The sequence below is a fragment of the Lepidochelys kempii genome, chromosome 5 (genome assembly GCF_965140265.1).
Source record: "Lepidochelys kempii isolate rLepKem1 chromosome 5, rLepKem1.hap2, whole genome shotgun sequence".
NCBI lineage: Eukaryota > Metazoa > Chordata > Testudines > Cheloniidae > Lepidochelys > Lepidochelys kempii.
In genome coordinates this window covers 108,646,548-108,672,681 of record NC_133260.1, presented here as the reverse complement: position 1 = coordinate 108,672,681, position 26,134 = coordinate 108,646,548, and the positions used below count along the sequence as shown (strand labels likewise).

Below are 26,134 nucleotides of genomic sequence, written 5' to 3'. Positions count from 1 at the left end.
GTCAGGCTTGACAAAGCCCTGGCTGGGATGATTTAATTGGGGATGGGTCCTGCTTTTGAGCAGGGGGTTGGACTAGATGACCTCCTGAGGTCCCTTCCAACCCTGATATTCTATGATTCTATGATTTGTGTCCATTTATTCTTTAGCGTAGAGACTGTCCGGTTTGGCCAATGTACATGGCAGAGGGGCATTGCTGGCACATGATGACATATATCACATTGGTAGATGTGCAGGTGAACGAGCCCCTGATGGTGTGGCTAATGTGATTAGGTCCTGTGATGGTGTCACTTGAATAAATATGTGGACAAAGTTGGCATCGGGCTTTGTTGCAAGGATAGGTTCCTGGGTTAGTGTTTTTGTTGTGTGGTGTGTGGTTGCTGATGAGTATTTGCTTCAGGTTGGGGGGCTGTCTGTAAGCGAGGACTGGCCTGTCTCCCAAGATCTGTGAGAGTGATGGGTTGTCCCTCAGGATAGGTTGTAGATCCTTGATGATGCGTGGGAGATGTTTTAGTCGGGGGCTGAAGGTGACAGTGGCATTCTGTTATTTTCTTTGTTGGGCCTGTCCTGTAGTAGGTGACTTCTGGGTACAGTTCTGGCTCTGTCAATCTGTTTTTTTCACTTCAGCAGGTGGGTATTGTAGTTTTAAGAATGCTTGATGGAGATCTTCTAGGTGTTTGTCTCTGTCTGAGGGATTGGAGCAAATAAGGTTGTATCGTAGAGCTTGGCTGTAGACAATGGATCGTGTGGTGTGTCCTGGATGGAAGCTGGAGGCATGTAGGTGGTCAGTAGGTTTCCAGTATAGGGTGGTGTTCATGTGACCATTGCTTATTAGCACAGTAGTGGCCAGGAAATGTGTGGATTGGTCTAGGCTGAGGTCAATCCACTTGTGTGGATTGGTCTAGGCTGAGGTTGATGGTGGGATGGAAATTGTTGAAATCCTGGTGGAATTCCTCAAAGGCTTCTTTTCCATGGGTCCAGATGATGAAGATGTCATTAGTGTAGCGCAAGTAGAGTAGGGGCATTAGGGGATGAGAGCTGAGGAAGCGGTGTTCTAAGTCAGCCACAAAAATGTTAGCATACTGTGGGGCCATGCGGGTACCCATAGCAGTGCCGCTGACTTGAAGGTATATATTGTCCCCAAATGTGAAATAGTTATGGGTGAGGACAAAGTCACAAAGGTCAGCCACCAGGTTTGCCGTGACATTATCGGGGATACTGATCCTGATGGCCTGTAGTCCATCTTTGTGTGGAATGTTGGTGTAGAGGGCATCCATAGTGGCCAGGAGGGTGTTTTCTGGAAGATCACCGATGGATTGTAGTTTCCTCAGAAAGTCAGTGGTGTCTCAAAGATGGCAGGGAGTGCTGGTAGCGTAGGGCCTGAGGAGAGAGTCCGCATAGCCAGACAATCCTGCTGTCAGGGTGCCAATGCCTGAGAGGATGGGGTGTCCAGGATTCCCAGGTTTATGGATCTTGGGTAGCAGATAGAATACCCCTGGTCAGGGTTCTGGGCATGTGTCTACACAGATCTGTTCCTGTGCTTTTTCAGGGAGTTTCTTGAGCAGATGGTATAGTTTCTTTTGGTAATCCTCAGTGGGATCAGAGGATAATGGCTTGTAGAATATAGAGTTAGAGAGCTGCCTAGCAGCCTCTTGTTCACATTCCAACTTATTCATTATGACGACAGCACCTCCTTTGTCAACCTTTTTGATTATGATGTCAGAGTTGTTCCTGAGGCTGTGGATGGCATCGTGTTCAGAACGGCTGAGGTTATGGGGCAAGTGATGCTGGTTTTCCACAATTTCAGCCTGTGCACGTCAACGGAAGCAATCTATGTAGAAGTCCAGTCTATTGTTTCGACCTTCAGGAGGAGTCCACGCAGAATCCTTCTTTTTGTGGTGTTGGTAGGAAGGATTCTGTGGGTTAGTATGTTGTTCAGAGGTGTGTTGGAAATATTCTTTGAGTCGGAGAAGTCGAAAGTAGAATTCTAGGTCACCACAGAACTGTATCATGTTTGTGGGCCTGGAGGGACAAAAGGAGAGGCCCCGAGATAGGACAGACTCTTCTGACGGGCTAAGAGTATAGTTGGAAAGATTAACAATATTGTTGGGTGGGTTAAGGGAACCACTGTTATGGCTCCTTGTGGCATGTAGTAGTTTAGATAGTTTAGTGTCCTTTTTCCTTTGTAGAGAAGCAAAGTGTGTGTTGTAAATGGCTTGTCTAGATTTTGTAAAATCTATCCATGAGGAAGTTTTTTGTGGAAGGTTGGTTTTTTATGAGTATCCAGTTTTGAGAGCTCATTCTTAATCTTTCCCTGTTTGCTATATAGGATGTTGTTCAGGTGGTTTTGCAGTTTCAGAATGTTATTCTTGCTGTAGCTCACATAGGATATACGAGGGTTAGCTAGAAGCCCAAAATAAATGGAGGGCAGTAGACAAAAGTTAGACACTAAATAGACTTGTTGGTCATTCCCAACCCACTGTCCTAGAAAGGCATGAAAACATCCAAGGAAGAATTTTTCTCAGATATGTTCCATAGAATTGTACAAATGACAGGCCTTTGGAATTTATAGACGAGAGGCTGTGATGTAGATACAATGCATTCCTTTTTGGTTTTTTTGTCATTGTAGGGTTGAGCTTTGGAGAGAACCTAGCAAGTCGTTGGGAATCAGCATCGTCGGTGGACGAGGGATGGGGAGTCGGCTGAGCAATGGTGAAGTGATGAGGGGAATCTTTATCAAACACATTCTGGAAGACAGCCCCGCTGGCAAAAATGGAACTTTAAAAACTGGAGATAGAATAGTGGAGGTACCATGCAAACTTATAATGTGCTTTAATTTTTCACATGTATATACATCAACCTTGCAAATGTCTGCTTGTGGACATAATTTTGTTATGGCAAAGCAAGAGATTGTGATTTTTTTTTTCTCATCAGCCATCATGGTACAGGGCCAGCAACTAGATTTTGTGCCTACAAACCCAGGGCCTACATGGCGTACAGTTATCACTTTTTTATTTAAATATTTCTGAATATAAAACCACCACCACCATCACAATGGAATGTAGGTAGCCCTATGAGTACCGGACCCCTCCAATGTCTCCATTACTGTCCGCATTACTGGCAGCCCTTAAGAGTTTTACCACGTGGTATACCAAATGTAGTTACTGCATTATAACCATAGTCCTATCATGTGTGTGTTTTACATGCAAAGGGCCTCAGGCTTACATACAGCCTCAGATGTACATAGTCTTCAGAGTAACACAGGGATGCACAAGGTCCTGGATCCTAGCCCCTATTTAGACCAGCTGATTCAGGAGAAAGATTACCATGTTTCATGCAGCTGCATAGGGTAGTTAAAGAGATGGCCATAAAGAGGAGGAGAACTGCAAATAGACATCCCACTTACCTGCATGTTAGCGCTTATCCAGACCCTGTCTTTCATCTCCACTTAGTCTCCGTGTCCGGGTGGGAGTACATAAAGCTCTGCTTAGCTGCTAACAGAGAGGGGGTTAGAGCCAAACTTGTGGGACACAGAGAAACTTTTCCACCCCTGCAGCTAGGTTAGGGGGAGACTTTTTTCTCCTGAACACTGATCCCCTTTTTGCCGTCTTTGCAGGGATGATGCCCTCACCTTCACTCCACCCTGGTTCAGCTTTGGAGCAAAGTTGGCAGCCAAGATTAAGCGACATTCTTTCTAAAACTGTTTTTCAGTTGGCTGTCAGTTAATACTCCACCCCGTATCTTAGGTTGTTAGGAAATGCACTATTCTTTATGACGTCTGGACCCTGGCTGCCATTCTTTAAGTACATGGCAACCCAGATGGCAGAGTCTGTGATTCTGCCTCTCAGGTAGGGTGGTTTTAAGTGGGTAATGTTTAAACTGGAATTACATGGACAGTATATAGGACAGAGATGCAGGGCATCAGAAAAGCTTCTACAGTGAACAGCCAGAGAAGACTGCAGAGCTTCAAAGCATTGGCCAACAGGTATGAAGGTGGAATTTGGGCTGGAGAGGACCCATTTATAACATATTGTATAAATAAGCACTTACATAATAAAAAGTTACAGCTTCATCCAGGCACTTATATGACCTCCTATCTAAGCACCAGTGCAGAGCTCTATTAGGTATTGGTTTTATATAATAGCACAAATAGACTAGTATTCAGTAATGGCTGAGGTTGGCCTAAATGTTTTGGTCTGTCTCTGATGTATGAACACATTGGTTATATCAAGGATGAGAACTGCTTTTACTTTGCAGAATGGCTAGAAATGCCATTAATGGTCAATATAAGTGAGTCATTGGGTTTTAATGAGCATATGGACTGTCCCAGAAAATGAAACTTGCAGAAGTGAATGTGGGGGAATACACATGTTAACTAGACGACTGTAGACATAGTGTGTGTGTGTGTGCGTGCGTATATATCTATCTATATATATAGTGACCATGTATGTCTGGACATGTACGTATAGTTTCCCTTTCTTATACTGTAACATAACCTGGCTCTGCTCTCTAGTTAGCACCTGCCACTACTTCGGTCATTGGAAGTGATAGAGTGATAACAATACTGTTTTTTTCCTAATAGATTTAGAATCTGCTATCTTAAATGGTTTTCCTTCTCTTTATTTTACATTGGATGGTTAAGTCTCAGATAACCTATGAAATTAAAGAGGCAGAAGTAACTCTCACTATATGGCTTCTTATGCAAGTACTACTAACAAATAACACTTGTATCTTGGCTTTTAGCTATTATCATAGCCATTATGAATATGCTTTTCTAATGCTAACCTCACCATAACATGGACTTTCCTTGGATACCAAGATAAACTTTTTTTTAATCAACATATCAGTACATGTTATACGGAGAGCGAAAGAGAGAGTATGTTACATCTCAAAGAATTGTTCTTAGCCATCCTTTGTAAATATTTTGTTTAGGGAGGAAGAAATTTTTTCAATTCTGAGCTAAAACTAGTTTTGGGGGGCAGAGGGGAATGTAACAAGGAAAAATTGTCTAACATTAAAAAATAGTACTTTGCACTTATATAATGCTCCTCCTCCACCAGGGATCTTCAAATGCTTTGTAAGTATCATATAATTAAACCTCACATTGACTCAGTGAGGTAGGTATAAATAGCCCTGATTCTGAGCCATAAATGACTGGAAGCAATTGTTGGCAAACTCTGACATTGCTTTCATATTATTACATATTCTATAACCGTGGCTTTTGGGACAAAATATCGACATGGAACTTGAATGAAGCAGATGAATAGCCAGTTTTAAAATCCTTTAGAATATTGAAAGCCTAAATTATATGGCTGGGATTTCAAAAGAGCCTAAGGGTGATAGGCACCAAAATTCCCAGAATTAAAGGTGGGTGTCTGTGTCCCTTTGGACTTGTCTAATGTAGCAACAGTAAGGCCTTGTCTACACTGGCAAGTTACTGCACAGTAAAGCAGCTTTCTGCAGTGTAACTCCCAAAGCGTACACACTGTCAAGCCACTTAGTGCGCAGCAACTCTTCAGTTAGAGTGTTGCAAAAAACCCCACCTTGACGAGAGTCATAAGCCTTAAAGCGCAGAGGTTCCAGCGCTGTATTGGCAGTGTAAAGACATTACAGCGCAGAAAGTCTCTCCCCCCACTCCATACACACACACACACACTCCCTGTCACACACTCTGCCCTCCCCGCCCCGCTTCAGTTGAAAAGCAGCTGACCCTGTAGTAGGATGCCCATAGAACAATGGGATTGGGAAACCTGCATCATGTGATGCTGTGCCTGCCCCCTGGGGCATTGCAAACCCTTCCCAAAGCACCCTGCAGCCAGTCCCACAGTGGGATAGCGACCACAATGCACTGTTCTCTTCGCCGTTGCAAGAGCTGCTAATGTGGCTGCGGTCCAGCATCACAAGGAGCACAGTGTGAGCATGCGAGAATTGTTTATTAATTCCAGAGCTTCAATAAAAGTGGTATCACTTGTTGCTCAGAAACTTGCCAGTGTGGACATACCCTAAGTTAACATACACTAGGGAACTTTTAGTGTGCACCGGTGGTGTCTACGTGTGGCAGTTAGTGCATAGCATGTTGATGCATTTTAGAATTCACATCCCTCTAGTGTGCATTGCTGTGCCATGTAGATAAGCTCTTAGATGCCTTTTGAAAATCCAGTCTGTACGTTGTTGGTGCCTAAGGACCTGATTCAACGTATGTTGAAGTCAGTGGGGATCGTTCTGCTGAGTGCACAGGCCTTTGGCTCAGGCTGCAATAGACGATCCAAAATCAAAATCTTAGAAGTTGCTTCATTATACTTTAAGTTTTGTGTAATGTTAAGCTGAGGCCTTCCGATTTTCAGGTGGATGGAATTGACCTCAGAGATGCAAGCCATGAACAAGCTGTGGAAGCCATACGGAAGGCAGGCAACCCTGTAGTCTTTATGGTACAGAGCATTATAAACAGATCAAGGGTAAGCATCTTAAATGTGAAAAAGAGACAAAAAATAGGGATAGTTTAAATAAATGTCCAAGCTGATATTATTTTTGGGGTGGGGGGAGATATTTAATCCTGCAGGTTCCATCTCAAACAGAGCATTATAGGAACAAAGGTTTGATTTTTAAATATTATTTCCATTTAGAATGAAATTGATTTGGAATTTTCCTATAGTATGCTTGCTTCAAAGTATTTTGAAAAGCCTCCAGAATGATTGATTGTTGAGGAGAAAGGAGGGAGCCTATCTAAAAACAAGTCTTAGAGATTGATATTGTGTCCAAATGCATGCAAAATATACGGCAACAATTGTTGTTATATTAAGTGAGCATTAATGAAAGGACCTAGAGGTACACAAAAATAATTTTTCCTTCATTAAACTGCATGGACAATGCAAACACAATCTAATAAGCTTTAAAATAGTAGCTTGCATCACCTGAAACTAAACTTCCTCATTGTAGAGTCTATGTAATCTGCATGTTTATTTACTAGTTGTCTCATAACTTTTGTTTCCCAGCCAGAATCTCTCAATAGCTCTTCATCAACCTCTGCTCTCAGTGGGCAGAAACCTACTAACCCATTTTATCGTCAGTCATCTCAGGTAACGTTGCATGGAATAGCTTTCCTGAATGTTGGCTATTGATACTCAGGCTGCTAAAATGAGTATTGTGCATTTGCTAAGATATGGGCAAGATTGATGTTGTTTTAATGAATTTTTAGGATGAGAGTGATGCTTTTACTTCATCACAGATGACTTTTTGTGTATATATGAATGTTCCTTCAGGAATTTTTAAAATTACAGTTCTACTTGTTCTGTTTCTCTACCCCCAACTAGCTTTACTGTATTTTAAAATTGACTGTTTATTAAAATATCCATACTTTCGTATGTAAAGCAAGGCATTGCACATGCTTTTCACTGTACACATGCTTTGTGATATAATTTTTAAAACAACTCTTTTTACTATCTTAATCATTTGAAACTTACATCTGTACATATAGTAAGAACTTGTGAGGGAATTTCCAGTCTTCGTTCATGTGTACTCATCCAGACAGCTAGCTGCATGCAAACAATAACAGTCTTTAATATGGTGCAACAACACATCTGCTAAAAATGACTGTTAAAAGAGAGTCAGATTTTCCACCGTTGTATTCTTCAAGATACTGTACATGGAGATTAGAGTATGGCCCAGATAATATGAATGGGCTGTGTTGTCTGCTGGAAACAAATTTAGTAGTTCTCCATGCAAGCAGTTATGCGCCACATCTGTGCTACATAATGACTCTGCTCTGTTTATTTTTAAATAAGAATTACCGATTGAGATGAGCGTATCTCCAGCCACATTGCAGGGCTTCACCCTTATGCATTTTTTGAATGCTTTGTTTGCTCAAATAACTAAATATTTTTATGCTAGTGGTTCCTTTTGTTTTGCTATGTACAAGTGTGCTTTCTTGCACAATGGTATTGTTGACAACAATCATTTTTAGATTACATGAAGGTAATTCCCTAAACAGTGCCCTGATTTACCCCTTGCACAGTCTCAATAACTTCTTCAACACAGTGGCATGGGATAGAAGTCAGGGCAGCCAGTGTTTTTTCATTGACATATCATTATGTCAGAAATATTTGAGGCACAAATATGAATGGTTGGGGATTGATTTTCTGTGTTATTACTAGAGCTTGATTATTTATGCACAAAATGTGTGTTATGTTAATTTTATTTATATAACACTCTGTCAAGATAGTTTAAACTCTTAATGCAGGCAGCAAATCTGATGGTTACATAGAAACATTAATTTCACAAATAGTACTTAGAAGACATTGCATGTGTAAACAGAAATTCTTCTCATAGGGAAAATGTTCTCTCTCAAGTTTGTGAGTGGCATTGTCACAATGGATCCCTTGTCTTAACATCGCTCTGTCTTTCAAACTGTAAAATACTGTAGATCCAAGAAACATTACACTGGCAAATTAGATCAATTTTATTTGGTAAACTGATGCCTGAATATGAATATTGAACAATGCATTTTCCAATTTTAAGTGTTTTTTGAAAAACAACAAATGTTTTGGCTAGTTCAGAGATTTCTTTACACGGTAAGATAAAGGGCTTTTCTATACAGAGCAGCAGTGCACACCGCTAGTACATCAGAGGGTGGTAGGGAACCTTTGATGTGCACCAGCAGGCTCTATATGGAGCAATTAATGTGCAACATGTTTGTGCAGTTCAGAAGTCACACCCCCATAAGGTTCATTACTCCACTGTGCAGACAGGCCCAGATAACAGTGATTTTTTGATGTATTTCCCCCCTCCCCGCCCCCGAAAATTCTCCTACTGTTTTTTATCTTTTTTCCTTTTATCCGTACTAAAGTTTGCACTTTTCCTTTTACCCACTACTTAAGCATGTCTTGATTATGTAACTGGGGTACAAGGGGTATTCCTTTCTAAGCACTGCACTGCCTGTTTTCCAAAAGTGTTAGGCTCATAGCTGCAAAGAATTTTGGCCAGCATAGCAGCTGGTTCCCTTGTAGAATTTATTTGCATGAATTTAGGACACTCCCATCTACTATAGAACATCAGAATGGTTGCCTCTTTCTTTTAAGTGAGCACGTTTGTTTCAAAACCATTCTGGTCCTACAATACAGTACGAGAACTGCATCAATGGCATAAACCAAAGGTTAAAAATGTTGACAGTAAATGACAAGAGAAAAGTAACTAGTATTGTCTTAGGAAAAGCCAGCTAATTCTTATTTTGTTTAGCCATAAACCCAATAAAGCTTACTAAAAAAGTGGTCCCTCCCACTTAGCTGCACATATTTAATGACAATGTGCTATAATAAGATCCTGTATTACTAAAACTTAATTACTTCTGGAAAATATCCTGCTGCCCATTTATTAGTATGCTGCTGTTTACTTGTCAAAATAAAAGCACAACCTAAATTTTGCACTACATTTTCTACAAATTGTTCTTATGTTTGTTCTTTTCCTGATTTGCAGAATTTGTATCCAGGTCATAAATGTGAATTAGTGACGTTACAGTATAGAGCCATTGAAGCATTTGGCTCTCATCAGATAATAATCAAAGAAGGCAAATTTTTCATCTTCTCACTCATGACATTTTAAGACACTTAGTATGTTTATGAATGTGCTTCTATGCTCTGTATACCAATTCTGAATTCCTTATTCAGCAAAAAAGCTGCCATTTATATCAATGGGAGTTTGACCTAAGTAAGGACCATGAGGATTGGATCAAAAGACTATAAGGGGAGATTTTCAGAGGTACAAATGGCACTTATGTGCCTAATTCCTGTTGGCTTTCAGTGGGAGTTGGGTGCCTGACTGCCATTTGTGCCTTTAGAAATCCTCCTTATATGTAATAGTGGAAAAGAGGTACTACCTTCATAGTTCCTATAGAATGAGGGAAGAGGGCCATAACCTATGAGGAGGATAAAACTGGTAGACTGTTCTTCTCCCCATCATTTAATGTCACCAATGTGTATCAGACAAATGTAAATGTACAGCCTCGCCTACCTTTGCTCACAGATGTCTTTAGCATAGTGTATGACATGGGCATTGTTAACACAAGAAACCTTGTGGTCTGTTCTGTAAGCCACAAGGTTTTATTTTAAACCTACCTTCTTTGTTGTTTGGTTCCTTTTGTTTTCTTTGTAGCTGCCTTTCACGCAGCACAACCTTTTCTATGGGCCTGCTACCATCAGCAGCACTAAGCCATTTGTTGATTCTCCTCCTGTCAAGGTTCCTCCCCCACTCTGAACTCTAGGGTACAGATGTGGGGACCTGCATGAAAAACCTCCTAAGCTTATCTTTACCAGCTTAGGTCAAAACTTCCCCAAGGTACAAAATATTACACCCGTTATCCTTGGACTGGCCGCTACCACCACCAAACTAATACTGGTTACTGGGGAAGAGCTGTTTGGATGCGTCCTTCCCCCCAAAATACTTCCCAAAACCTTGCACCCCACTTCCTGGACAAGGTTTGGTAAAAAGCCTCACCAATTTGCCTAGGTGACTACAGACCCAGACCCTTGGATCTTAAGAACAATGAACAATCCTCCCAACACTTGCACCCCCCCTTTCCTGGGAAATGTTGGATAAAAAGCCTCACCAATTTGCATAGGTGACCACAGACCCAAACCCTTGGATCTGAGAACAATGAAAAAGCATTCAGTGTTTTACAAGAAGACTTTTAATAAAAAATAGAAGTAAATAGAAATAAAGAAATCCCCCCTGTAAAATCAGGATGGTAGATATCTTACAGGGTAATTAGATTCAAAAACATAGAGAACCCCTCTAGGCAAAACCTTAAGTTACAAAAAAGATACACAGACAGAAATAGTTATTCTATTCAGCACAATTCTTTTCTCAGCCATTTAAAGAAATCATAATCTAACACATACCTAGCTAGATTACTTACTAAAAGTTCTAAGACTCCATTCCTGTTCTGTCCCTGGCCAAGACGACTCCAGACAGACCCAGACCCTTTGTTTCTCTCCCTCCTCCCAGCTTTTGAAAGTATCTTGTCTCCTCATTGGTCATTTTGGTCAGGTGCCAGCGAGGTTACCTTTAGCTTCTTAACCCTTTACAGGTGAGAGGAGCTTTCCCCTGGCCAGGAGGGATTTCAAAGGAGTTTACCCTTCCCTTTATATTTATGACACCTCCGTTCAACACTAACAAGGTTGGATGACACCTGATGGTCTTTATTGGTTCACCGAACGTTATTTATGTGCTTCTGCACCACTTGTGTGTCCTTCTCTGTTCGTATTTTTTCCACATTTGGGTAAAATTCTGTGCTGGTGAGGATGGAAATTTTCCATGATAAATAAGAATGTGTAGAAGTATTGTACAGATGCCAGATATGTAATCATAACCTCTTAAGACTGAGATTTTCAGAGCCCCCTAGAGGAGTTTGGTAGTTTTGAAAATCTCAGCCTAATATGAAATGGCTTTTTTCAAGGACAGAGGTACTTTGTTATCTGTTGTTTGTATGTTGGTCCTTTCTCTGTATGAGTGTGGTTAGGAATTTCCTACTTTATTTTTGCCATGAACAATGTGTCAATACCTCACATTGTAAGATGGTGACAACTTTTGGGGGTTTTTTTTGGAAATTCTTGCCCTGTACCACAAGCAGGGTGCCAACATTTTTTTGAAATCTAGAAAAGTTAGATTCTTCTCTTCGTAATTGGTGCTAATGCAACTAGACCTCTGACGCATCCCTGATTAAAGGCCAAATCCTATCTGCATGTACATGCATACAGCTCTGATTTTGCACAGTCACCTGTAGCTGCTCATGCATCTGGGGGATGAATTCAGCTGTAAATCTGTGCTTCTTCAATTTTTGTATTTTTTCCCTTAATCTCATAACAAAATTTAAAAATGTGTAAAGAGCAAAGACTGACTGTAAAACTGCATATGTATGTTTTTGAAATCTATACCCACACTTATAGTTTTGAGGTAGTGACAGTAGAAGTGTAACAGAGGTACTTGCTTATAATTTCTAAATAAACAGTTATTACAAAAAAATTATGTTGCACATAATTACATGCAAAAACTTATGTGCTTGCAAATATTAGAAAAGTCAAAACCACCTGCCACCCCCATCTGAACCCTACCCCCAAGGACATTTTTTTGCTTTTTCTGCCAGATTTTTGTGGAGAAAGTTATGAAGGCCCTGATTCAGTAAAATACCTTGCTGAATCAGGGGTCAATTAGGTCATGTAAGCTAATTTGTCCATTTTGAAATAAAATGTGTGAATTTACTGCAGTTTATAAAATACACCTGTCACTTAAAAATATGTGAACATGAGTTCATATTGCTAATGTTACATATTGTCAAAGGTACTGTAATATATGGATTGCTGTTTTCTGTTACTGTAGGATGTGCAGAATCCTGTTAGGGTTGCCTTCCATTGTTCCCCAACTAACCCTTTTGCCCCCACACCATTTAAGGTTTGTCTCCATGTGAAAGTTACAGTAACTTGTGATTGTGTCACACATCCTTTTTGTGCTGTGTTTTGTTTATGCCTGTTTGTACGTGGCCTGTGGTAATTTTGGAAAGTACTGATCTTCCTTCCAAATGGGTCTGCTACATTGAAATTGATACTGCTGTCCATTCACTGCCATTATAAATACATGCTTGGTTGTGACCAGAGCCCCCTGGGTAGCCAGAAGGCTCCATGTGTTGTCAGATGTTTGCATTTTGGTATGTCAAGAGTCAAAATATTTTAGCCTTATGTTAGGGCCCAATTCAGAGAACAGAAGTCTTGTGTGTAAATAAAGGGGCCAGATTCTGTCCTTGGAGATGCATGCATAATTTACAGTGATTTGGAATACAGAATTTGGTCCTGTACATTTTAATTGTTGTTAGGACCTTATTTGTTTTACTCTTTGCTTGCAGAGAAGACTTTGAGCATTCATTGGCTTTCATATCAGCATTTGCTTAAACAGGTGCAGAGTTTATACATGTACATATAGCGAGACATAAGGAAATGATCCTTGTTCATCAATATATGGCACTTTGTGCTTTCTTTTAATGATAAATCCACTGGAATTTCATTTGTATATACAGAAGTACACCTGTCTTTCCAGAGCTACTGGATAGCAAACCATCTTATTGTTGTCTTGATCATTGTATTGAGTACTGCAACATTTTAGGCACTTCCATTGTTCACAAAGAGCAAGACTAAAATGATGCATTACTTTGAGTTAGAAATTGTGTACTACACTGAGTTAGTTGTTTCATGTCCTTCCCTAATCTTTGTGTAGACTCCCCCCGCTCCCCCTACCCTCCCACAAACACCTGCATTAATTTAAGGTTATATGGCCTCCAGTGAATATATAGGAAGTGCTTATTGAGTTTCTGGAACTCCTGTACCCTCACCTTGAGGTAAAATTCTTCTACTTACTTTTTTCAGTTAGGAATATGCATTTTAAGCATAAAAGTACAGCATGAACGCTAATGTGTGCTTTTGCTAACAATTCTGAAGTTTAGGACTCTTTTGCAATAAGTGTGGTTTATGACAGTGGTTCTCAAAGCTGGTCCGCCGCTTGTTCAGGGAAAGCCCCTGGCACGCCGGACCAATTTGTTTACCTGCCACGTCCGCAGGTTCGGCTGATCATGGCTCCCACTAACCACGGTTCGCCGCTCCAGGCCAATGGGGGCTGCGGGAAGGGCAGCCAGCGTGTCCCTTGGCCCGCACCGCTTTCCGCAGCCCCCATTGGCCTGGAGTGGTGAACCCTGGCCAGTGGGAGCCGCGATTGGCTGAACCTGCAGATGCGGCAGGTAAACAAACCCGTCCGGCGCGCCAGGGGCTTTCCCTGAACGAGCGGCAGACCGGCTTTGGGAACCACTGGTTTATGAAACATCACCCTCCCTGTCCACATTGGTGTTTGAGTTTTTCAGAGAGTGCTCCCACAATTTAGGTTCTAGTAAGTATCTCAGTTCTCATAAAGACTGATCTAATACCCTACATCATTTTAGGAATTTCAGCAGTTTGCTTTGAACTCTCAGATGCTTTCTGCACAATGTATTCAAAACAATTCGAATGCCTCACATTCACTTAAAGCTCCAAGTGCCAAGGGAAGGTTGTGTATAGCAGTAATTGCTTGTGTAAGATTGAGTCTTTTGTATCATTCTGTCAGCCACCAGCAACTGTCTTGTTGTTCTAAGTGTGTGCTATATCTAATGTGAAGGATATGAAGTGATGAAGGATGAAGTGAGCTGTAACTCACGAAAGCTTATGCTCAAATAAATTGGTTAGTCTCTAAGGTGCCACAAGTACTCCTTTTCTTTTTGCGAATACAGACTAACACGGCTGTTACTCTGAAACCTATACACACAGAGAACATGAAACAATGGGTGTTACCATACACACTGTAACAAGAGTGATCAGGTAAGGTGAGCTATTACCAGCAGGAGAGCCGGGGGGGGGGGGGGGGGGGCAGGAGGAACCTTTTGTACTGGTAATCAAGGTGGGACATTTCCAGCAGTGGACAAGAATGTGTGAGGAACAGTAGGGGGGAAAATAAACATGGGAAAATAGTTTTACTTTGTGTAATGACACATCCACTCCCAGTCTTTATTCAAGCCTAAGTTAATTGTATCCAGTTTGCAAATTAATTCTCTCGTTCGAGTCTGTTTTTGAAGATTTTTTGTTGAAGAATTGTCACTTTTAGGTCTGTAATTGAGTGACCAAAGAGATTGAAGCGTTCTTCGACTGGTTTTTGAATGTTATAATTCTTGACGTCTGATTTGTGTCCATTTATTCTTTTATGTAGAGACTGTCCAGTTTGGCCAATGTACATGGCAGAGGGGCATTGCTGGCATATATCACATTGGTAGATGTGCAGGTGAACAAGCTCTGACAGTGTGACTGATGTGATTAGGCCCTATGATGGGGTCCCCTGAATAGATATGTGGACACAGTTGGCAACAGGCTTTGTTGCAAGGATAGGTTCCTGGGTTAGTGTTTTTGTTGTGTGGTTGCTGGTGAGTATTTGCTTCAGGTTGGGGGGCTGTCTGTAAGCAAGGATTGGCCTATCTCGCAAGATCTGTGAGAGTGATGGGTCGTCCTTCAGCATAGGTTGTAGATCCTTGATGATGTATTTTTAGTTGGGGGCTGAAGGTGATGGCTAGTGACGTTCTGTTATTTTCTTCGTTGGGCCCATCCTATAGTAGGTAACTTCTGGGTACTCTTCTGGCTCTGTCAATCTGTTTCTTCACTTCAGCAAGTGGGTATTGTAGTTGTAAGAATGCTTGATAGAGATCTTGTAGATGTTTGTCTCTGTCTGAGGAGCTGGAGCAAATGGTTGTATCTTAGAGCTTGGCTGTAGACAATGGATCGTGTGGTGTTGTCTGGATAAAAGCTGGAGGCATGTAGATAGGCATAGCGATCAGTAGATTTCCGGTATAGGGAAAACCAGGAACCTACCCTACCCTATCTCTTTGGTCACTCGATTACAGACCTAAAAGTGGCAATTCTTCAATAAAAAACTTCAGAAACAGACTCCAACGAGAGACTGCTGAATTGGAATTAATTTGCAAACTGGATACAATTAACTTAGGCTTGAATAAAGACTGGGTGTGGATGTGTCATTACACAAAGTAAAACTATTTCCCCATGTTTATGCCCCCCCCCCCAATACTGTTCCTCACATGTTCTTGTCAACTGCTGGAAATGGTTCACCTTGATTATCACTACAAAAGGTTCCTCTCCCCCCCCCCCCCTCCGACTCTCCTGCTGGTAATAGCTCACCTTACCTGATCACTCTTGTTACAGTGTGTATGGTAACACCCACTGTTTCATGTTCTCTGTGTATATAAAATCTCCCCACTGTATTTTCCACTGCATGCATCCGATGAAGTGAGCTGTAGCTCAAGAAAGCTGATGCTCAAATAAATTTGTTAGTCTCTAAGGTGCCACAAGTACTCCTTTTCTTTTTGCGGATACAGACTAACACGGCTGCTACTCTGAAACCCAGAATGGTACTGTTTTTCATGGGACATCTATCAGTTGCGATTCTCATCACCTGATTTATCAATTACCAAGCCCTCATGGCCCATTCTGGCCTATTGTTTACTATTGATCACAGTGCCAAATAAATAAAAATGATACAAGTTAAGAAGATGGAGCCAAATCATACAGTTCTTGATCACATTTCCCTCAAGCAACCTAACTGTATAATGGAAGTTTTGCCAGACTAAGGAGCTGAGGATTTGACCATGATTTGCAGTAGTAATTTGTGTGTGTATAGTTTTGTTTTTTATTTTTTTTAATAGAAATTAATCACAAGACCAAGAGTAGGTATTCCCCCCCCCCTTTTTATGGCCAAATCTTTCTCCCTTTTGACATGATTATTCATAGGTTGTATAGAAGACAAGTAAAGGACTTGGAAGAAGGTATTTTTGTGTTCTTCACCGTCTTTTTTTTTTTAAATAGGCCTTTCTACCAACATTTCAACTAAATATTCTTCTTTTTACAAGATTCTTCAAAGCTACCTTAACTCCATTGTTCCATCTCTCCCTTGTTTGTATATATACAAAATTATAGCAGAAGAAATTGTCAGTTTTTTTCTTTAGATATAAAAAAAGAAAGTCTGTGCAAATTGAATATTGAAAAAATTCGATTAAGTTTTCACACAAGGTTGTTTCTCAGGCATAAAGCAACACACAAAACTTCACTGAATTGGGCTTTTAATGTCAGTTCTGTTTGCTTAAAAATACATTTGGAGACTTACTCCTTCTTGCCTAGTGTTCTTTACATCTCTGATCTCCCGATGCCTCTCTGTGTTTTGTTTAGAATTCCTGGTGCTTGTTATTTAATTTCAAAGCCATAGTCATTGCCGTTTTGATATTTTCATGTACTAGATTGCTCTGCTCTACTCTAGAGTCTGCATATATTTAGTCACGGCATTTTTCTTGTTCTCCACAGGCATCCAGTCAGTCAGATTCAGAGCCAGGAAAGACTTCATTTAGTAACTTGCCTCTGCCCCCTCCTTCAGCATTTTCAGGAATGAGCTGTGAAATTGCACAATCATCTTCCAGCAAAATGGAAGAGGATGTGGAAGATGATGATGAGTTTGGTTACAGCTGGAGTAAGTTTATTTTTTGTGCTATTTGAAAAGCTCAGCATTGAAATAGCAATGATGTGGAGTAGGTTGGGGCTCAGGTTGAACTCCTTCATTTTCATGTATCTGGGTATAAAATGTTACTTTCACCTTTCACTTTTGCTTGGACAGCTGCACATTCTTGAAACACAAAATCATTTGCCCTTGTTCTGTGCATTCAGTTTCAGTGCTAGTCCTGGTAAATGTAGGTTCTGCCCTGCACATAATGAACCGCAATAACAATTTCAATGTAGTATATGTCACCCATGGTAATCGCATATACAGTTCTGTTATCTGAATGTAATCTCACCTGCAGTTAAAATATGGGTGTGGGTGGGCAGGCAGGGGGACTAGTGCTTTTAGAAAAAATCTTTGGGGTGGGAGGTAACCATAGACTCCTAGAAATGTGGGAATGGAAGGGACCTCGAGAGGTTTCCTAGTCCATTCTCCCACACTGAGTGAATACCAAGTGTACCCAGACCATCTGTCATGGAGTCACATCTTGAGTGCCTTCTGATACTTCAGGCCTTTTCCTGCTCTGGGCACCTTTTGTAGGTTGTTGACTTTGCTAGGCAGGTCTTCAGTGGCTCAGCCCTCCAGCTAGGTCCCAGAGTCAAAATGGATGAACCCCTTCCAGGATAACAAAGAGTTCAACAAAATGTTAGCTTTCACCAGGATCCTCAGTCCTTTAAGTCCCGCCCTTCACTCAGTCTTCTAACCAAGCCCTGTTCCCTTTTCAGGCCTTAGGACACTTTCCCAGTGGCTGGTGGGGGAACTTGGGCCTGTTCACTACTCCGGGTCCCAACCTATGAACCCTATAAACAGCAGCCACTTACTGCTTCCTTGGTTGGTCACTGCTACGTTCCCTGAGCGTCTTCCCTTCCGGTCTCTTTTTTACCTCTGTTCAATACCTTAAGGCTAGAGCTCCTAGCAAATGCAACCCATCAAGCTCTTTTGACCAGAGTGGAGTAGAGCCCTGCATGGGATTTTTTTTTTTTTAAATACCACTCCCGCTATTATGGCAGCGGTCCTGCGGGATTCCAGTCCTGCTGCAGGGCTTTAGAATGGGGCACCTTCCACCTTTCCTTGCCCCTCTGGTCTTAGCCAGGGACTGACCTGTTCAGACCTTGCAGCTCCTTTTATCTGAGCCTGCTGGGCTCTGATTGGCTGCTTTGATTTTTCCTTCCTAAGTGAAGTTCTTCACTCATTTTTATTGAATTTCATCTTGTTGATTTCAGACTAGTTCACCAGTTTGTCGTGGTCATTTTGAATTCTAATTCTGTCCTCCAGAATGCTTGTGATCTCTCCAGGCTTGGCATCATCCACAAATTTTATATGCATACGGTCCACCCCATTATCTACATCATGAATGAAAATATTGAATAGTACTGGTTTCAGAACAGAACCCTGTGAGACCCCACAAGCAACATCCTCCCAGTTTGACAGTGAACCATTAATAATTATGCTTTGATATGGTCTTTCAACCAGTTATGTATGTATCTTTATAGTAATTTCATCTAGATCAGATTTCCCTAGTTTGCTTCTAAGAGTGTCATTTGGGATTGTCAAAAGCCTTACTAAAATCAAGATATATCACATCTCCAGCTTCACCCCCATCCACTTGGCTAGTAACCCTGTTAAAAATGGAAAAGAGATTGGTTTGGCAAGGTTTGTTCTTGACAAATTCATGTTGGTTGTTACTTATTACCCTATTATCCTGTAGATAGGTACAAATTAATTGTTTAATAATTTGTTCCAGTATCTTTCCAGGTATCAAAGTTAGACTGGTTGGTTTATAATTCCCTGGATCCCCTTTGTTTCCCTTTTTAAAGATAGGTACTATGTTTGCCCTTCTCCAGTCCTCTGGGACTTCATCTGTCCTCAATGAGTTCTCAAATGCCCACATCAATGAGCAGCATGGGGTAGTTGTTGGAGGGACAGATGAGCCTTGGCAGCTTTTCCACAAAGTCTCAGACATGGGCTCCTGTCAGGCAGCACATCTCCTGGGACATCAGGTCAGAAGATGGATGCCTCCATCCCCCTCAAAATGGAGTCCCTGACCATCACCCCCCTATATCTCTTCCTCTTAGGTGTGAACCTCCCAGCCCGTGAACCTCCCAGCCCTGGCATGAGTTGGCTCCTCTTCCTCAGCCATTGGGGCCTGCTCCTCTCCACCTGTTTTCTGTACAGCATACCAGTTCTTGGGTGTGGATTGGAGCACTGTCTGCTGCCCAAGCTAGCTAGCAGTCAGTCGTCTCCTCCCCACAGGGCAGCTGGTCCTCCTCCTTCCTCTGGTGCTGCTGTATTCTGTTCCAGCTGACTGCATCATCCATCCTGGACGTCTTCATGTGCATCCTGTCAGTGAAGTCCTTGTACTCCTGGCAAATGAGCCTCCTGCAGCTCTCTTACCTGCTTCCTGAGTGACTCCACCAACAGATGCCTCTTGCACTGGGGGGGTTCTCCCTTCCTGGCTTTCTTCAGCAAGGACGTGCAGGCTGCATTCCCAGCAGGTCAAGACCATGAGCTGGGTGGGAGCCTACAGGATCAGGATGCCTCTCTGGGCAGGGACCCCACAGGTACAGGCTGAGGAAGAGCTAGCAGTGGTGTTCGCAGTGCAATGTTTTCCTGCCATTGAAGATCCTTTCTTGCAGAGTACCTACCAGTTAAGGGGGAAAAACCTGCTTTCCTTTGCTGAGGAGCTCAACTGGCTGACTCAGTCTCCCAGCTGCCTTTGTCTCACCAGCCATGTGTCCATGTGAAAGATGTTTTATTTATTGGTATCAGGGAAGAAACCCAGAGAAAAGAACTTAAAAAATGTTCATATTAAACCCAGCCCCCAAGCAACTGGACACATTGTTACAGGTGACAGTTTTAGCTTGAAAAGGAAGTGGTTTGTGCTGCTTCAGTCATGCAGGGATTATGCTGTTGGATAATGCCTGTTGTACACTAAAGCTGATGAGCTGAGTGACCTGTAAAGTGTTCTAATATGAATTCAAGCCCTTCTGCCCACAACTTTTCTCCCCCTTACATTTAGAAAAGATCACACAGCGTTATGGAAATCTACCAGGGGACCTGCACATGATAGAGCTGGAAAAAGGAAGGACTGGTTTGGGACTTAGCCTTGCTGGCAACAAGGATCGGTCCAGGATGAGTGTCTTCATAGTGGGAATTGATCCAAATGGGGCAGCTGGAAAAGATGGCAGGTTACAGATTGCAGATGAGTTACTAGAGGTAAGTTTCTAGCAATTGTACTTAAAACCAAACATGTTGACTATAAAGGCAGTAGAGTGGTAGTTTCTTGGTGCAATATATAGCCTTGAGTTAACTATATAGCCTTGTAATACCATCATTATTTCTTTGAAATCACATTTTTATTCTGGTATGTGCCTAATAGTTGGGGTTGGGAGTTTTATTTTCTTCAGTCAGACCACTACTGCGTAAAATTTGATATACAATAAGTGAAGAACTCAGCTTTGGCATCATGGGGCAGGGTGAGAAGGAGAAATTAGTTTGTGAACTAAGAAAAGTAGTGGGTCATACAGTAATAGTCCTTCTGAGGTTCTCCCACTAGGTTCTGTGGACTGCTGCAAGCCATTCTAGTTACAGCTCTGTCTGCCTAAAAATGTTGTAATATATATGTATTGTTTATACATCTGTCACAAGAAATGAAAAGGAAGAAAGAAATCTGGAACAGCTGTATTTGTATACTGGGCTCTAATGATTTAATAACCTATTGAGGCTGCTTTTGCATGGTATCCAATGATATCAGGACCCTCATTGCACAGACAGGAGCCTCATTCTAAACCACACTTTTTTAAAATATTGTCTCAGTTCAATAGATGGCAATTGCAGCAGTTGCTCTCTTATAACGTTTGCACTCCTTTTCCTTTTGGTGAAGGGTGAGATTCTGCCTGTTGCACAGACCTGGCAAGGCCATCCCTAGCACTTCAGCTGTGTGGTGGGGACCGTGCAAAAGGGAATGCCAGTGGAGAGGGGATGTGGGGGCAGGGAGGCTCAGCAACTCCTGAGTGGCACTGTACCAGTTCCAAATAGGCTGATGCAGAAACAAGCACTTTCAGACCAGTGGAAGTGCTATGGGATCTGTGACTGGGGGGATCCACTAAGATAAGTGTATTCACATACTGGCTGCAGGGCCCAGTTTTCACTACAAAGGACTTGTTCAAATCAGTCAAAATGTCTTTTCATATAGGACTTGATCGTGCGGGATCAACATTCATTGACCCTCCAAACAGTGCCCAGAACTGTACAAACAAGAGTTCCCACCCTAAGGCACTGAGAGCTAGAGCCATTCATTCATTCATTCATTGAAGTGCTAAATGGACAGTGAGGGCTCTCTGCCACACCAATCTTGTGAAGGCCAAGACTATAACAGGGTTCAAAAAAGAACTAGATAAATTCATGGAGGATAGGTCCATCAGTGGCTATTAGCCAGGATGGGCAGGGATGGTGTCCCTAGCCTCTGTTTGCCAGAACCTGGGAATGGGCAACAGGGCATGGATCACTTGATGATTATCTGTTGTGTTCATTCCCTCTGGTGCACCTGACATTGGTTACTGTCAGAAGTCAGGATACTGGGCTAGGTGGACCTTTGCTCTGACACAGTATTGCCGTTCTTATGATCTTCTCGCTACTTTTGCTCCTCCAGAGCCTTCCTGCTAACCACCCCCTTTCCTGTCCTCCCCTCACAGTCTCTTTATACCTGTCTTCCATGCTTCCATGTGCTTGTAATTCCTTCCTTCTCCTCATGCCTCCATACTCTCCTTCAAATCCTTCCTTTAAAATGCTTCCACAGTTCTCTCTCCAAGTGCTCATCACAGCTTTTGTGATTGCGCCATCAAGTGTTGCTTGTAAACAGCATTGTCTGAGTAAATGAGTGCCTGATCGTGCAAAAACACAGGAGTAACTTTCCTGACATGAAAATTCCCTTCAGCTTCAATAAGACTACTCAAGCAAGTAAAGTCGCACATGTGCATAAATGGTTACAGAATCCAGCTCTCAGTGCTTTACAGTGGGAACCCTTGTTTGTAACGTTCTGGGCACTGTTTTGAGGATCAGTGAATAATAACAACTTTTCTTGTTGGATAGAGGCAGTTCATTTACTTGTACTTATAACTGGTAGCCTTTTCCTATGACTCTGTTTTATCCACTGCTAGTGAGTCATGAGGTGATCAGTGACAAATGGAAATAAATGATATGCCTAAAGGCAAGCCATTGTAACCTAGAGAAGGACATTTTCAGCAGAGAGAGAGTCTATAGCCAGACAAGCAATTGGGAGGAATGTTGTGAACTAGAGGGGTGAAAACAGAGTGTTGTATATTGCAGAGTAAATTTTCAAAATGATGTTTAGCTCGTGATGGTGAAAGAAGATAAGTGTTTGTTGTAGATCACTTTTAAACTGGTGAAAATTTAGGGAAATACACATTCTGAGCCATATTTGCCATTCTCCTTCATCTAGATCAATGGACAAATTCTCTATGGAAGAACTCATCAGAATGCTTCCTCGATAATCAAATGTGCACCATCTAAAGTAAAAATCATCTTTATCAGGTAAGCAGTGCTTAAAGTGTCTTTCCTAGAGATAGTAATCTTTAACATGTTTAAAATGAAGTTTTTTCACAAGCTGTTTTTATATAAAAAAGTCTTCCCAATATCACAGTTTTGTCACCCAGGTAATTTTGGTGATGTACTTCTGTAAGTCCAACATTTGGACTTTACAGGTTACGTATTTTCTTTTTTGTATTTTGATCTGCATAGTGACTGCCAAAAATAAAACAAAATAAGAAATGAAGGGTAGCAAAATTAAACTTGTGAAAAGAACTATGGTGATGCTTCAACACATATATGCTTTAATATATTGCAGAAATAAAGATGCAGTGAATCAGATGGCTGTTTGCCCTGGGAAATCAGTAGAATCTTTACCTTCCCCCGCAGGGACTCCTCAAAATCAAGAGGTAATCTAAACATTGTGTGAGTCTATTTGAGCTGATTAACAGCTTTCTGGGTAGAAAAATACTCTAATAGTTGTTATATTTTACAGCAGAAAAAGTCCTTGTGGAAAACCAAATGGGGTTTTAGCACAGCTGTTGAACATTTTGGTCCTGATTCTGCTCTCAGTTTACACTGATGTAAATAAGGAGTAGCTCCAGGAAAGTCATTGAAATTATACTAGTGTAAAATTGGCTTGAGGGGGGAGTCAGACTCACCATATCTATGTATGATTGTTCAATTTTTAAGGGTACACCAAATGCCTATTTTTAAAATACAGTTGTGCATTGCTAAATTGTCTTCCTCTCTCAGGGTGAACCAAGTGCTACAAGTCCTGTTACGGCAATAGACTTCAATATTTATACAAATATTCAGCATGTGGAACTCCCCAAGGTAAATTTATATTTTAACTAAATTTAGATCAGTGCAAGTTTATTGCCACAGGGTTTCTCTTCTGTGATTATGTCCCTCTGGAAACAGAGGGACTGTCCCTTCCCTTGGAGGATGAGACGGACCACTGGCAATTTTATTCTATTTGCAGGTGGTCCCAAAAACTCTTCCTAAAGCAGCAGTTGGGCCCAGAACTCCTCAGCATCTCAGCTAGGTCCTCCTCCCAAGTAGTTGAAATCTAGCACGTCCCATAGCTACATTTCCCAGGAATAATGCACTGCTTGTCTCAGATGCAAAGTTGTCAGTAAACAGCAGCAGGGGCCCCAGCACAGACACTTCTGGAGATTTTGGAGGTCTCAGTGCAATCAAGAAAAGGTAGGCAAGGGAGTCAGGAGACAGATGTAGGAAGGCCAGTTATGCTGCACTGGAAAACTAAGAGTGGTAGAACCTCCATGGTACATTTTGGGGTTGCACCATCTCCTTCCTTCTGTGAACTTGTTTGACCTAAACAAAACTGTTTGGATTGAGAGCACAGAGCAAAGTTTGGTTAGGACTTACCTGTGACTGTCCCGGTGAAATCATTGACTAAATTGCTCCAAGTAACTTAATTAGCAGACTGTAAGCACCAAATCCTAAGGACAGCATATCCAGGAATAATGTATACTTGTCAGGACTCTGCACTTGTCCCTGTTGAACCTCATCAGATTTCTTTTGGCCCAATCCTCTAATTTGTCTAGGTCCCTCTGTATCCTATCCCTGCCCTCCAGTGTATCTACCTCTCCTCCCAGTTTAGTGTCATCTGCAAACTTGCTGAGGGTGCAATCCACGCCATCCTCCAGATCATTTATGAAGATATTGAACAAAACCGGCCCGAGGACCAACCCTTGGGGCACTCCACTTGATACCGGCTGCCAACTAGACACGGAGCTATTGATCACTACCCATTGAGCCCGACAATTTAGCCAACTTTCTATCCACCTTATAGTCCATTCATCCAGCCCATACTTCTTTAACTTGCTGGCAAGAATACTGTGGGAGACAGTGTCAAAAGCTTTGCTAAAGTCAAGGAACAACATGTCCACTGCTTTTCCCCTCACTGAAATTTAGAATTCAGAGCATTTCAAGCTTATTTAGATTCTCTATCCTGTGCATGAGAAAGTGAGTCCTTGCCAAATAAGTCTTTAATAGTTTTTTCAAGCTTTGAGTCCTTCATGAAACCTCAAACTTCTGTGACATCTACAAACTTCAGTAGGCTCATGTGAATATGTGTAGTTCAACTTTGATAAATGTAGCACCTTATTGACTGTACATTCCTATTCCCACAGGATCAAGGGGGACTGGGTATTGCCATCAGTGAAGAAGACACACTTAATGGAGTGGTTATTAAAAGCTTAACAGATCATGGTGCAGCAGCAAAGGTGAGAATTGTAAATGAAGTCCCATTTGGGAAAGAGGATGGTAAACCACTGAGGAAGAAAAATCCTGCATTAATCTTTTTTTGGTCAATTTTATTTCCCAGGATGGACGGATCAGAGTTGGGGATCAGGTCCTTGCAGTGGATGATGAAGTTGTTGTGGGCTATCCTATAGAAAAGGTACTTTAGGAATAAAAGGACTATAGCAGTTGTATGAGGCAAATTCAGACCCTTCCTCTAAAATTGCAGAGCACCCTGTGCAGGCAATCTTCTGTGGTTATGCTCTGGCTGAGCACTGGAGTGTGGATGTTAGCCTGAGGATGATGGTCCCTTAGTACTAGAACCACACATATGTATTCTACAGTAACATGTCATTCTCTTTGGGAAAGCATAATTCCTGACAGCAAATCATTATACTGTGGTGACACTCTGCGAAATGACTGTAAAAATGGTATTGTGGGGTTCCAAGTTCATTGGCTCTGTGGCTTCCAGATAAAATTTAACTCAATTGGCAATTTCCGCCCCCTAATTTCCAGCTCTGCAAACTCAACCTGGGCTCTTTCTGGCTCATGCTTTGTTACACTAATAGTTACTCTGCAGTTAGAACTGAGTTAGCAAATTCTGTTGAATACAGCACAGCTGGAATAGAATCCATCTCTCTCTCCCAGACCTGTATTGGCTCTGCAGAGTTAACAGACAGTAAAATTCATTGTTATCTATAGAGGAAGCAGATGTGGTTTGGAGTAAAGAACAGATCTGTTGCCCAAGGTGTCAATTTTACAAAGTCACTGTTCCAATTTGAAATATACTTTAAAAGCATGATCCTGGGAGGTGCTGAGCACCATCCACTCTCACTGAAGTAATTTTGAAGTCAATGGGATTTGAAGGATGCTCTATATGTCTGTCAGGATCATGACCTAGGGAAGTTGGGACCACAGGTCAGAGCAGGATCAAACCTAAAGCTGAATACCAGAGGATTTCGTAGTCAAGTTGGGCTGGGGTTGATACCAGGGATCAGAGTCTGAGTGAGGTTTCGGGGACCTGGTCAGGAGGTGAGATCCAGGTTAAGCCGAGATTGAAGCCTGGAGTTCAAGAACAGGGAGCAGGAATGGTCATAGCAGCTACAGGAGATCTGCGCTGTTGCCTGGATGCTTCCTGGGATTCCCCTTGGGGTTATATAGGGTAAGGAGCCAATCAGGAGCCATGAGGCTGCTTCCTGTCATACTTTTTGAG

The 26,134-nt window shown here is 41.8% G+C and overlaps 1 protein-coding gene across 17 annotated transcripts in view; it reads left to right on the top strand.

Annotated features, from left to right (window-relative positions):
* MPDZ (multiple PDZ domain crumbs cell polarity complex component) overlaps positions 1-26,134 on the top strand; it is a 134,224-nt gene that overhangs the window by 83,322 nt on the left and 24,768 nt on the right. For 9 of the 17 annotated variants that reach the window (XM_073345394.1, XM_073345403.1, XM_073345400.1 and 6 more), the window contains 11 exons: positions 2,627-2,804; positions 6,342-6,452; positions 6,990-7,073; positions 12,364-12,435; positions 16,917-17,079; positions 20,126-20,322; positions 22,568-22,659; positions 22,973-23,063; positions 23,410-23,490; positions 24,813-24,905; positions 25,007-25,081. In XM_073345394.1, the coding sequence (XP_073201495.1) occupies positions 2,627-2,804; positions 6,342-6,452; positions 6,990-7,073; positions 12,364-12,435; positions 16,917-17,079; positions 20,126-20,322; positions 22,568-22,659; positions 22,973-23,063; positions 23,410-23,490; positions 24,813-24,905; positions 25,007-25,081 (1,237 nt within the window). The remainder of the gene's footprint in view (positions 1-2,626; positions 2,805-6,341; positions 6,453-6,989; positions 7,074-12,363; positions 12,436-16,916; positions 17,080-20,125; positions 20,323-22,567; positions 22,660-22,972; positions 23,064-23,409; positions 23,491-24,812; positions 24,906-25,006; positions 25,082-26,134) is intronic. The other 8 variants (XM_073345409.1, XM_073345406.1, XM_073345405.1 and 5 more) reach the window with 3 other exon arrangements.